Source organism: Equus caballus, chromosome 6, assembly GCF_041296265.1.
Source record: "Equus caballus isolate H_3958 breed thoroughbred chromosome 6, TB-T2T, whole genome shotgun sequence".
Classification (NCBI taxonomy): Eukaryota; Metazoa; Chordata; class Mammalia; order Perissodactyla; family Equidae; genus Equus; species Equus caballus.
Window position 1 is genome coordinate 98473038 of NC_091689.1, and position 12109 is coordinate 98485146.

Consider the following 12109-nt stretch of genomic DNA (forward strand, 5'->3'; position numbering starts at 1 on the left):
TCTTTCCTTGCAAAACTCTCATGATTATGTAAAAGAAGGTTGAAGTTCAAAATGTGCAATAGGAAAGTGAAGACTAGGATGAGGATGTGGCAGCACGTTGGAGATGAAGAGGTCTCGCCTCCCCTGGGGGACCTGCGGTCTCGTTCTCCGCGAGACCTGTCTCGACTTCTAAACCACTATTTTACAAACACGCATGGTTCTTCTTGCCAAGTGTCTTGATGCCTATTTGTGCTGTGAAAACAGGTTCAGGACGGAGTCGCTTTAACTTCACAAGATTTATACATTAAACAGGAGCAGACAGGCCACAGAGCTAAACAGCTCATTGGTCACATGAATTGGCTGGAATGAACTGTGAAGGAAGAGGTTCTCCCTGACCTAAAGAGATGCTTCTAGAATGAAGTGGACATTGCAGAGCTGAACTAGGCGGGGAAGGCTAACTTTGTGTTATTCACCGACACTTAAAGAACTCTCCTCTGTGTGGGACCAGAAGTCAGGAAACAGGTGAAGGAGTTCTCGCAGTGTCCACGTGTGTGCGTATGTGTGGGAGCCCTCGTGGGACCGGGGAGGGGAGGTGGGTCAGAGGTCGTTCATTCTTGCCCGTCAGGGTGCTTTCCACCCATGGGATGAGGGGAGGGAATTTGAGGAGAGCGGTGCACACACAGACAGGCTGCCCTGGGCAATGAGAAAGAGCCGAGGGGAAAAAGCGACAGAGTTTGGAGCAGCGTCCAGGGTCCATCGGAGACTGACTAGCTAAGGACCCACGCTGAGGGTGTCCCCTCAGGAGACACTGGGTCTTGGCTGTACTTTTAATGTATTTACTCTCAAGGGTCCTTTAGCACTTCATCATTTTTACTCACATTATTGATTAAGAGGGGTTTAAAATTCAAACAGTTTCTCAGAATCCTTAGGTAGACTAAGCATTCTGTCAGGAGAAGAGTGTTCTTCTGAAGAGGGATTTACTAACAAAATACCAACTCAGGAGTCAAAGGCAACAGCGAATAAAACAGGAGACTAAACCAGTCATTCAGGAGGCCGTATCCAGAGGGAGAAGGAGGGTCTCCACGATCTCCCCCAGGCCCCATGGCGAGCGTGACGTCACTGAGGACGTGAAGGAGAGCAGCTCGAGCTCTCCCTCGTGTGGTTGCTGAGGCCGGGCGCCCGCCAGCGCAGGAGACTTCTGTCTGTAGGGTGAGTGGGAGGTGATGGGGGTCATCAGTTTTGTCTTCTAAGTAGTTCTTTCCATAAAATTAACCTAAGTTTGAGAACTTATTCCTTTTTCTAACAACTATTTACGGCACAGGTGGTCTGTGCCAGGCATGGTACCACCCTTCGGGCAAATCAGAGTCAGGAGAGAACAGGGCAGAGGTATGAAGCGAGGAGGACCAACGGGCTCCGAAAGGGAAGACCCACAGAGGCCCCACGCAAACCTCTGATTTAGAAAGAATCGGCTCCTAAGTAAAGGATCTATATATTATAAGACATATTGGCAATAATAATTTCACTCGACACACTGTCCTTGACATTTACTCGTGGATTAAGTGGGGAATGAAAATCACCGCCTGCCCAGCGCGGTGGAAAGCGCATCGTCGCTGAGGGTGTCCACACCTGCTTGTTAACTCCGGGGTCGCTGCCCTTTCGTCACCACACCAGACCTTTCCTAAAGCGTCTGCCAGGAGAGAGTACGCTCCGCCTGCCCGAGGACATCCAATCACGACGGGTACTTTGTACAAGGACGGAGCCGGCCTCCGGGGCAGACCCCTGGCCACATCGCCCCGTGACCGCGCGTCCTGACGCATGGCGGCGGCGCTCCAGCGCCCGTCACACACTCGCAAGGAGAAAACAAGCCCTGCAGTTGAACAGCAGCGTGACCGTGCCGGAGCCACCCGCCGTGGACCGCCCGTGATCTCTCACCCTTGCCGCGGGGGCCCCGTGTCAGCAGCCGGGAAGATGTGCTGGGAGCGGAGTGCGCCCCGCCTCGTGGGAAGACAGTGCGGGCGCGGCCCCTGGAGCGCACGGGGCTCCTGCGCACGGCCTCGCGACCAGGTCAAGGGACCGAGCGGGTCCCCCTCCAAACCGGAGCAAAGGGCGCCCCACCCCATACCCCCGCCCCCCCATGAAGAGGCTTCCACAACCACGCCGTTTCATCGAATTCTGTCAGCCTTTACGTTAGGACCCGCAACACCGTCTCCAGTAGAGACAAAGCTCATTTTAAAAAGCACCACACTTAGTCCTCTCCACAGGGCAACTCTAGTTTGATCACGGGTAGAGAAACCTCAAAAAATTACACTGGCAGCACCTTTTCTTCAGGGTCGGGACAACAAGAACGCTCTAGAAATGCTGACTGTGTGCAGCCAGGAGGAGTGCGTCATTCTCTCTGAACATAGGTCACACTGCGCAGAAGGCCACAAGAGCTCCCAGAGGGAACTGGTGGGCGGGTAGTGTGGGTGGAAATGGAGACCACCTGGCAGAGCTGGAGGCCGGTCCAGGATCAGATTGCAGGTTAATGGATGTTGAAGGATGGATGGGGACCTGTGCTGAGAAGCCCCTTCTGCTTGGGTCTCGGGCTGAGGCAGCCTGTGTGATGGGTGGTCTGGGGAAGACGCAGCAGTCAGAGGGCCCAGCAGGACCTCCTCCTGTTGTTCTGCTAGGAGCCCTGACTGGGAAGGAGGAGGTGGGAGAGGAAAGGAGCCATCACCACGATTGCTGCTGGAGCTGCCTCCAGGTCCACACTCCTGGGGCCCATCAGCCACGAAGGCTGGACCACCTCAGCCTGCCTGGAGAGAACAGGCTGCATTGCCAACAAGCGATGGCCACCTCCTGCCTTTTTAGGCAGAGCTCTGCTGCGTTTAACTCTAGGAGAATCTATCTTGCCTTCTGTCCTGCTCTCCCTGGGTTGTATCCACGTCATTTCATTTACCGCAATTACCTTTGGCCTCATAACTTGATGTTCATTTTTAGGCAGATTTCAAAACTTTTGCCTCCATTTTCTTAATCCCAGTAGGTTTTTTATTTTTTAAAAAAAGAATAAAGAACCTTTTAAAGTTCTTTCACTTCCTTCGGAACCCCAGCCCCCCTACATAAAAATACAGTCACGTTCCTCCTACAAATAAAGAGGAAAACAGCTTGATGTTCACTGTGCATGTGTCCAATGCCTGCCCCCCACTGGACGTCCCCATAACAGCATTTTATAAAGACTTGGTCATAAGAAATAAGAGAAGCTTGGCCTCTGTCACGTGTGTCCTCCAGGAGGAGGTGGAAGAGAGTGGTCCTGCATGGATTTTGCAGCCTGACTCTCCAGATTTGAATCTGCAACTCCATCTTTATTTCTTTGTGGCATCAAGCATGTTATTCGAGCTCCCTAAGCCTCTGTGAGCTCACCTGCAGGAAGGGCATTGAAATAACACCTGCCAAGGGTGTTGTGACCAGCGTATGGGATGGCGCATCCGCGGTGTCGGGCGTATGGTGGTCGTGGTCAGTGTGTTAGGTTTCTCTCTCCCCACAGAGGGCAGCAGCTTGGCGGAGGGGCACACGCCCACACCTTCCCTGCCCCTCCTCTGGCCCCGCTGTCCACCGCCCACTCAGAGGGGTGGGCTCAGTCACTACCCAGCAGCATGGACAACAGTGACCTCCCCCGTCTCCCAGGAGGACAGTTCTGACGAGGCTCCTGGACTACCGCCTTAAACCTCCCTCTCCCTTCGGCCTCTTCTCTGTCCTCGTGTCTGCCACCCTCTGGGTCCTTTACGTTGGATTATCGCTGGGCCTCCAGAATGGGGACAACCACGTGACAGAGCAGCCTGAGACTGACAGTGGGCTTCTCGCCCGGCAGTGAAGTGGCTGTCCACCTGGAGAGCTCTGAACGCGCCTCACCAAACCGAATTTCACTTGATTCGGAATCTGAAAAGCGTCTGAAAGCCGAGCAGGAAATTTGCTGAGAGGAGTGACAACGTGCGGGAGCACCCTCTCCATAAGTGACTCCTCATGTCAGCCTGTGCCTCCGGGGACCCTCACCTCAGACCCGAGAGAGGAGACTCTGGGCCTCAGTTTCACGTGACGGGAAATGAGGGAGCTGCATCCATTGCCATTGCCGGCTCCGGTTCACGCACACACATCTTGATTCCCAGAGTCACTTCATATACTTGGTACCCTGAGATGAGTCACAGCCGTTCTATATTCTTTCCTTTGCTCCAGTCTCCCAACAAGTGTTTTCTTAGTTAAAACTTTTGAGCATGGATGTGTTTCTCCGCTAGAGGGAGCCAGGGACAGATGCCAGGACATCTCACCGTGCTAGGAGGATGCTGTACTGAACCGGCTCTGACACTGGGCACGGCCCGTGTCCCTTTGCTTCCACCATTGCAGACGTGTTTCTAGCTCCGAGAGGACCCCCACGCTCAGCCAGGCTGTGACCCCCAAGAAAACCTTTACATTCACACGCCTGGGTGTTATTTGCACAGAGTTTATGGGTGCCAAAATAAGTCATATTGTGGTGCAGTTTAAGAACAGTTAGAGGATGGTTGCTCACTGGGAACCAGCAACGCCTGGGGCCTGTGGAGACCTCAGCTGTGACAGACAGAATGCCCCGTTCACGCTGGATTCCTAGGGGCCACTAACTGCTCACCGAGGAGAACGTAAGTCAGGAACAGAGTGACGAGTTACCACGAGTCCACCCTTCTTTTCCAGACAGCCCTCCAACAGTCCTTGCTCACTTTTTACTTCCAGCAGAGAATCAAATGAGGAAAATGAGGAAATCATGTGAATCCTCCCATTTGCCTGTGTGCAGTTGGCAGTTAGTCATACAGAGACTGAAGGGGAACCTGCAGACACTCATGTTTGCAAGTTCTCTGCCTTACGACTGAAGAAAACCCTCATTCCAGGGTCTGACTGTGGCCTCTGTTCACTGGGCCTGTGTGCAGTGTCCTTGAGAAGGACAGTGGGGGATTCGCAGGAGGGGGAACAGGAGCTCACTACGGCCTCATGCTGTGCCAGTCATGTGACACCCAGCTTGACTGTCTCAGAGCCACGCAGGGCACATGCCATTCTCCTCTTGCCGGTGAACACACTGTGCCTGTGGCGTGTGTGGGCAGGTGTGAACGCACCTCCCAGTTCATGGACTCACCACGGGAAATGAATTCATTTTTACATGAGAATGGATTTCATTTGATACTGATATTTGTTAAATAACATTAAATGGCCAAATTTATAAATGTATATTTATAAGTAGGATGAGAAAAACTATAAGTCAATTGACAGTTTAAAAAATATTTATGATGTCAAATGGCAGGTTCAGCCTTATCAATTCAGTAAAAGGAAAGCTTCCACTTTCCTGAGTTCAAAGATATAACTGACTTAGTCTAAGCTTGAGGAATGAAATCAGAGAACAGAACAAACAGAACAAAGCACCTGGATTCTTCTGCCTCTCAAGGGCACAGTGCGGTTTACGTCGACTGTGGGGTTTATGGCATCCTTTGGAAAGAGGTAGAACAGGGATTCTCATACATATTTTGTAGATTGGGAAAACTACACCACAAACGACTAGTTAGCTACCCTGTTGAGCCGCTTAGTAAATGTCAGAAGTCATATTAACCAGAGACTCAGCTTGTAGTTTCTCATTAGGCTACTTGTTCTTATGGAAGATTCTTCAGAAAGATATTAGGTCCCCAGATGTAAGGAACATTAATTAATCAGTTAACTCCGTCATATTTTTGAGTGTTTACCACGTACAGGAAGCAGGGGAGACCCAAGAGCATCTTGAGCCTGTGCGTGTCCTTGAGCTTCTTACAAGCTGGTTGAGGGACAGGACAGACCACTCAAAAGCCAGTTTCAGTCCCTCTCGGAATTATTCTTTAAAGTCACTGCAGGAGGAGCATCTGTGAGAGCATCCAGAGGGGTCAGAAGTCACTGTGGACATGGATCGGTGTCACGGCCAACGGTTGGAGGTAAGTTTTGTGCTGGGCTTTGGAGACTAGGGGTGGAGAGGAGGACAAAGAGGGACCCGGTGAACAAAGACGCAAATGGGGGCAGGAACACAGCACGCGGGAGAACAGACTGGAAGGAACGGTCAGGGCCAGGCACAGAGGACACGAAGGCCCAGCAAGGTGGAGCCAAAGGGAACCACGGGGCATTTTCACACAGCAAAGTTCAGAGTGCAAGTGCTGTTCCAGCAAGATCAGTCTGGGCAGGGAATTAGATCAGGCAGCTAGGCTGACGAAATAATTTATGCGAGATATGTAACACATACTAGTCCTGACATCATCTTTACAGTCATAAAATGCGGAAATTCAAATATGAAATAATACGAGCTGGGTCCAGGGCGATGGCTACAAAAAGAGAGAATCGATGATGAGGAGGTCAGAGCAGCCGGGTCACCAGATCTGGCGGCTGGTTGGAGATGAGAAAAGAAGAGGGAACTCAAGACTTACCCTCATAATTTACAGGGTGTAGCCTTTGTACTCAGTTAAGCATATGCATTTATTTCCATATTTTATTTTATTTATTTTAAATTTTAAATTATATTTTATCATTAATAATGTCAGAGTAATAGAGTCTCCCCATCAGGGCTGAGAGCTCCATATGACACGACCCAAAAGATTTTTGGGACAAGTAACTTGTACTACAGCCTTTTATGGTCTCATGGTGACTTTAATGAAGCCAGACTTCCATGCAATAAACAGAGAATTGTCATTTTACTCCAGGATCGGGATGGAGGGCTGTAAAACAGAAGGCTATTTTAAACGTGCCATTAGGATACATGAACCTAAATTAAGTTTTAAGGCTTAAAACTCTCAGAAAAGTTTCGTGACTGCGTGGAACACCATATATCCTTATTTATCACTCTCAAAACTCGCCCCTATGCCATCTTGGCAGGGAATTATGGTAGAAAAATGGGGTAAGAACAGAAGAGGAAAGGATGGTGGAACGAGCAGTGTGTCCCTACGACCACTGGGAGCTGACCTGGGAACCACTCAGTATAACGTTCACTCACTCAAGCATCCATTTCAGGAGCCCTTGCCTTGCAGGAGTTATGTTCTGTACGTAAGAGGCGATTAAATCATATGTGTGCCCTCGAGAAGCTTAGAGTCTATGGGGTGAGATAGTAAGTGGACATTTTACCTACACCTGAGAAGTCTACGAATGCTGTCTGCACACAGGCTGTGGGACTGGAGGAGAGGGGGCACAGAGAGGCAGCTGTGTCTGGGATGGTGGGGCAGGCTAGAGGAGGAAGGGGACGGGGCCCAGGGAGCTTGGGATGGCTTCCGAGAGGAAGCGGTGCTTTAATTTCCCTCTCTGTATCCTTTCCTTCCTCACTCCCACTCCTCCTCTCTCCACCCTGGGCAATCCAACCACAGGTGCGTCTTCTCTTACTACCTTTTACACAGATGATTCTTACAGAAGTGCCTCCAGCTGAGTCTACTCTCTGATGAAACTCTGAAGGCGTCTGTGTGGGACCCAAAGGTAGCCCCCAAGAACTGGAAAAGTAATGTCTTGGAGGCCAAAGGAAGAGAGAGTTTCTCACAAGACGTAGGCACTAGTGCTGGATATGAAAAGAAACAGGACACGTGCTTTGGAGTTGGCGGTTAGACCACTGATAAACTTGGCAAGCACACGTGAGAGGAGTGGGGAGGATGCAAGCTTGAAGAAGACCAATGAGGTAACAAATATGCTCTGCTCATTTAAGACACACCTGGGAAAGGAAAGCGAGACAAGAACCAGAGGAGGAATTGAGTCAAGGATACAAAACAGAACCTGTTTCTGTGCTGAGGAGACAGCATCAGCAAAGAGGGTACAGCTGAAAACAGAGAAGGAAAACTGATGGAGGGTTATCAGGGTGGGGAGGGAATGACCCGGAGCCCTTGTGGAGAAAATAGCTTCCTCCTGCTCTGAGGTGGGAAGGCGGTGGGAGGATATGGATGGGGATGCAGGGAAGTCAGCAGACCAGGGCCCAGGGAACCCATTTAACACTGATTACACCCTCGCTCTGCCAGTGCCTCCATGTGGACCACGAAGATGAGCGAGACACCATCCCTGCACCCTCCCTTCTCAAACACTCGCTTCGCTGAAATGAATAAACGGATCTTTAACCTTATGCTCCTTGAAATTCCCACGTGCCCAGCAGTGGCCTTCAAGGGGCAGGATGCTGGGAATACGTCCGCCCTGGAGGACTGAGCCGCTGACCTTGCTTAGAATTGTGCTGCATGATGACAACAAAAATTAGTCTGACTTTTAGTCAGTTTTATTATCATCTTTAAACTGTCTATAGAAAATGACCCCTTACTGCCTTCATCCGAGCAGATCTTTTCCGCCCCCGTGCCCATGCCACTCCACCCACGCTCCAATGCCTGCTTCAAGGGTTTAACCCGTTCGTGTTACAGAAGAAAGCGAGGCCCAGATAGGTGAATGACTCATGGACCCACTCAATCCAGAAATGGCAGAGCTGGGTCTGGAATCCAGGCCTCGTGATGCCTCGTTAGCCTCAGAGGAGACTTTCAGCCTGTCTGCCTTTCCAGACTGCAGCCCAGACGGCAAGTTAGTGGTGTCTGAGGAAGAGAATGGTACCCAGAGACCCACTCGGATCCGTCAGGAAGCCAAGTCTTTGGGGGGAGGAGTTAGAAAGAATGACTCTACTGCTCTCATTTTCCTTCTGTTTTGGGGTCAGTGTTCTCCCTTCACAAGACTTTGGAGATCTCTACAACAGATCCCTTTCTTTTCACATCATTCATTGTTCTTTGACAATACTTTCAAACAAATTTGAAGGACCAACTTGGTCTCTGCAGTTCTTAAAGCCCCAAATTGTATTTTCTGAAAGGATGTTGTGTGTGTGCGTGTGAAGGGAAATATAATCAAAATTTACATATGTGATCTAAAAACCTAAGGCAACAAAAAGGACAGCAAAAGAAAATGGAGATATAGGAAAATAAGAGGAGAATGAACCTTGAGAACCTCTCAGTTCCCCCACTACCCTGGCGTGTCATGTTGGATATAATATCAATCATATTGTAAATATAAACATGAAGCTTATTTTAAGACATACCATGGGAAAGCTTTACTTAATATAAGCTTTATAATAGCAAAGCTATAATATAAGCTATAATAAATATAAGCTTTTAATATAAGCTATAATAAAGCTTTATTCTCCTGTATGTATTTTGCATGCCCTTCTTTTCATATGTTGGATTTGCTTTAAATGGGAATGAATCAGTGTAAGCACATCACAAAGGCGTGTGAGGCAACAAAAATAACCTCGTGGGTCTTCAGTTATTTACTGTTTGTTTCTCTCAAAGGAAGCAGAGGGAAAACTTTATTAAAAAGATTATTTTGTGGCATAGACTGTTTCTACCTTACTCCAAACAATATGGTCTTGGGTGACAAACAGCCTAAGTTCATTCCCAGGCCTTCTGTCTACCGGAGTTTTGATGACAAGTAAACAAGATAGTGCTGTTAGGTCAGTGACCCTCAAAAACCACTCAATAAATGACGGTAGAAGCTGTCCGGTAGCTCAAGAAGACCTGGATTTGGGTCTACGCCAGCTTAACAGAATCAGATATAACTAAAAGACTTTTGGTAACACAGCTAGACTCTTTTGGGGTCAAGAAAGACCTCCTCCTCCTGGTGTCCATTAGGTGATGAACACTTCTACGCAATCTGCCAATCCTCTCTAGGTCTGTCCTTTTCAGCTGGTGAATCCTCCAGAAACAAAAAAGCAACACATAGTGGGTACAGAAACGCACTTACCTCTCCTGCAGTCCTATGGGCTTCATTTTGAAAGGAGAAGGGCAGACCGAGGTGGCAGCTTTGATCTCAGGAGCGTATCGGCCTTGAGGGTCCACGACCACATTCAGTACCTTTGGGAGCTGCTCATGCTGGACCATGCTGCCGACCGCCTTTGCCTCGGACTGCGCTGGTTGTAACGTGATGGGTGACAGGTGGATCTCTTGATTTTTCTCTTTATCTTGTCTCAAGGAAAGCTGACATTTTTCTTTTATTCTGTAAAGAATCTATAGAAGGAGATATAAAGGCTCCCGTCACATTTTTTCCCACTCAACAACAAAGCATCATCTCCTTCACCCCAATCTAGAAGACAAACCAAAATAAAGGTTTGATGGTAACACCAGCAAGCAAATCCATCTGGATGGCTTCTCAGTTTTGTTGTACTGAGATTTTTCTCAAAAGGATACACTTGGCATTTCTAGTTACAGTGCACAAATGTGTTAAATCTATTTGTACAGGAATCTATTCCTCAAATATATATTCAAAAGCAATTTAGTTAATTTTATAAAGGTGCCAGATGTCTGTTTGATCACATGTAAGCTTTTACTCAAAATGACTGAAATGGAAGCTTATAGAAGGAATAGCCACAAAATGTGGGCCTACAACATTTATAGAAACAGAGATCACCATCGAAGACAACATGTAAGAAAGTCTTGCAAAATATTAATTAAAGGATAGTTATGCTATAACCATGATTTCCTACGTTGGCAGACATCTGCACAGTCATACATTAACTTGAGCGTCTGGTAAATACTTGAAAACCTTACATCTAGGGAATCTATCGAAGAATCATTTGGACAATGAGAATTTTCTTTCTTAGCCTTTCCCTTTTTAAGTTTTAATGCATGTAGAGAAAATCAAAAGCATCACTTTCCTTCCTTCTCAGAGTTCTTTCTGGAATGGCTAATTCAATTTAGAAATGGTGGGACCTTCACCTAACTTTTAAAAGAACTGGAGACTTTGCTGGAACACTCCAATGGACCAGACTGTGAGGGGAGCAAAGCTCGTCTTTCCTGTCCTCAGGCTTCCCTTCTTATGGCCTCTTTTTTTTCCTTTGCTCTCTTAAACATTTATTTATTATTTTTTAAAGTTCGTTTTATTTTTCCCAGTTTTATTGAGATATAACTGACACACAGCACTATATAAGTTTAAGGCGCACAATGTGAGGATTGGATATGTTTTCTCTTCTCTTGATGCTGACTCTTCTCCTCCGATTCCTGCAGAAACTGGATGCCCTCGTGTTTCTTCAAGTCCGTCTCCAGGAAGGGACTGGATAAGTTGCTTCGAGTGCAGAGCTCACTTGGCCCGTTATCTGCAGTTACAGCAGCGGTGGCGTCTACGTCTCACAGAGACTCAGCCAGGGGGCTCCCCGGTCTGACTTCTGGAGTCTGGTAGCTGAATGAGAGTGATCTTGGATCTTTTCAATCACATTTACTGTAACCAGTCATGAGGCTAATCCTTCCTTTCCTTTTTTTTTTTTTTTAAATTCCCTTCAATTCTAGTAAGCTCTATATTTGAAATCTACTGGAAAGATAGAAGGTCTAAATAAATTTTTTTCTTATTAAAGGATGACTAAAGAGAAAAGAAAATTAGAAAAGAATTCACCTGAAATTGTGAAGGAAATAAGTACCTGCGATAATCTATTTCAGGAAAAATTTAGAAAATATTTGTCCAGTATTCTGAAAATATGTTGGTTAAAAAAAAGTCTGTTTAGGGGCTGGCCCAGTGGCGCAGCGGTTAAGTTCGCACGTTCTGTTTCTTGGCGGCCCAAGGTTTGCCGGTTCGGATCCCGGGTGCGGACATGGCACCGCTTGGCACGCCATGCTGCGGTAGGCGTCCCACATATAACATAGAGGAAGATGGGCATGGATGTTAGCTCAGGGCCAGTCTTCCTCAGGAAAAAGAGGAGGACTGGCAGTAGTTAGCTCAGGGCTAATGTTCCTCCAAAAAAAAAAAAAAGTCTGTTTAATAAAATAAGATTATAACAAAGAATCAGGATGAAATAAAAATGCAACAATCTAAGATGAAAAGGTATCAGGCTGAGATTATAAAGAAAAGAATTCAAAGAACTGAAAACTCAGTGGCAGTGTGTACGTCTTTGCAAGCAATAAAGAACAGAACTGACAATGCAGGATACATAATTGTTGTACAGATGGTGAAGTTGGGAGACTCCTGGAGTGTAGGGCAAAAAATAAAGAAGTGAAGATGAAAACAGGAGAAAAGATAGGATATGGAAGTCAGAGAAGTCACTGTAAATGATAAACCAGGATAAACGAAGAGAAGTGAGCCACTCACAACTACTTCTTGTTGAGTGCCCACTCGGGCGTCCTGAGAGGCAGGGAGTAGC

The 12109-nt window shown here is 47.6% G+C and overlaps 1 protein-coding gene across 3 annotated transcripts in view; it reads right to left on the reverse strand.

The window, feature by feature from the left end:
- Positions 1-12109, reverse strand: part of PTPRR (protein tyrosine phosphatase receptor type R) — a 213097-nt gene that overhangs the window by 72305 nt on the left and 128683 nt on the right. For all 3 annotated transcript variants that reach the window (XM_023644010.2, XM_070271931.1, XM_014728657.3), the window contains one exon: positions 9727-9989. In XM_023644010.2, coding sequence (XP_023499778.1) covers positions 9727-9989 — 263 coding nt within the window. The remainder of the gene's footprint in view (positions 1-9726; positions 9990-12109) is intronic.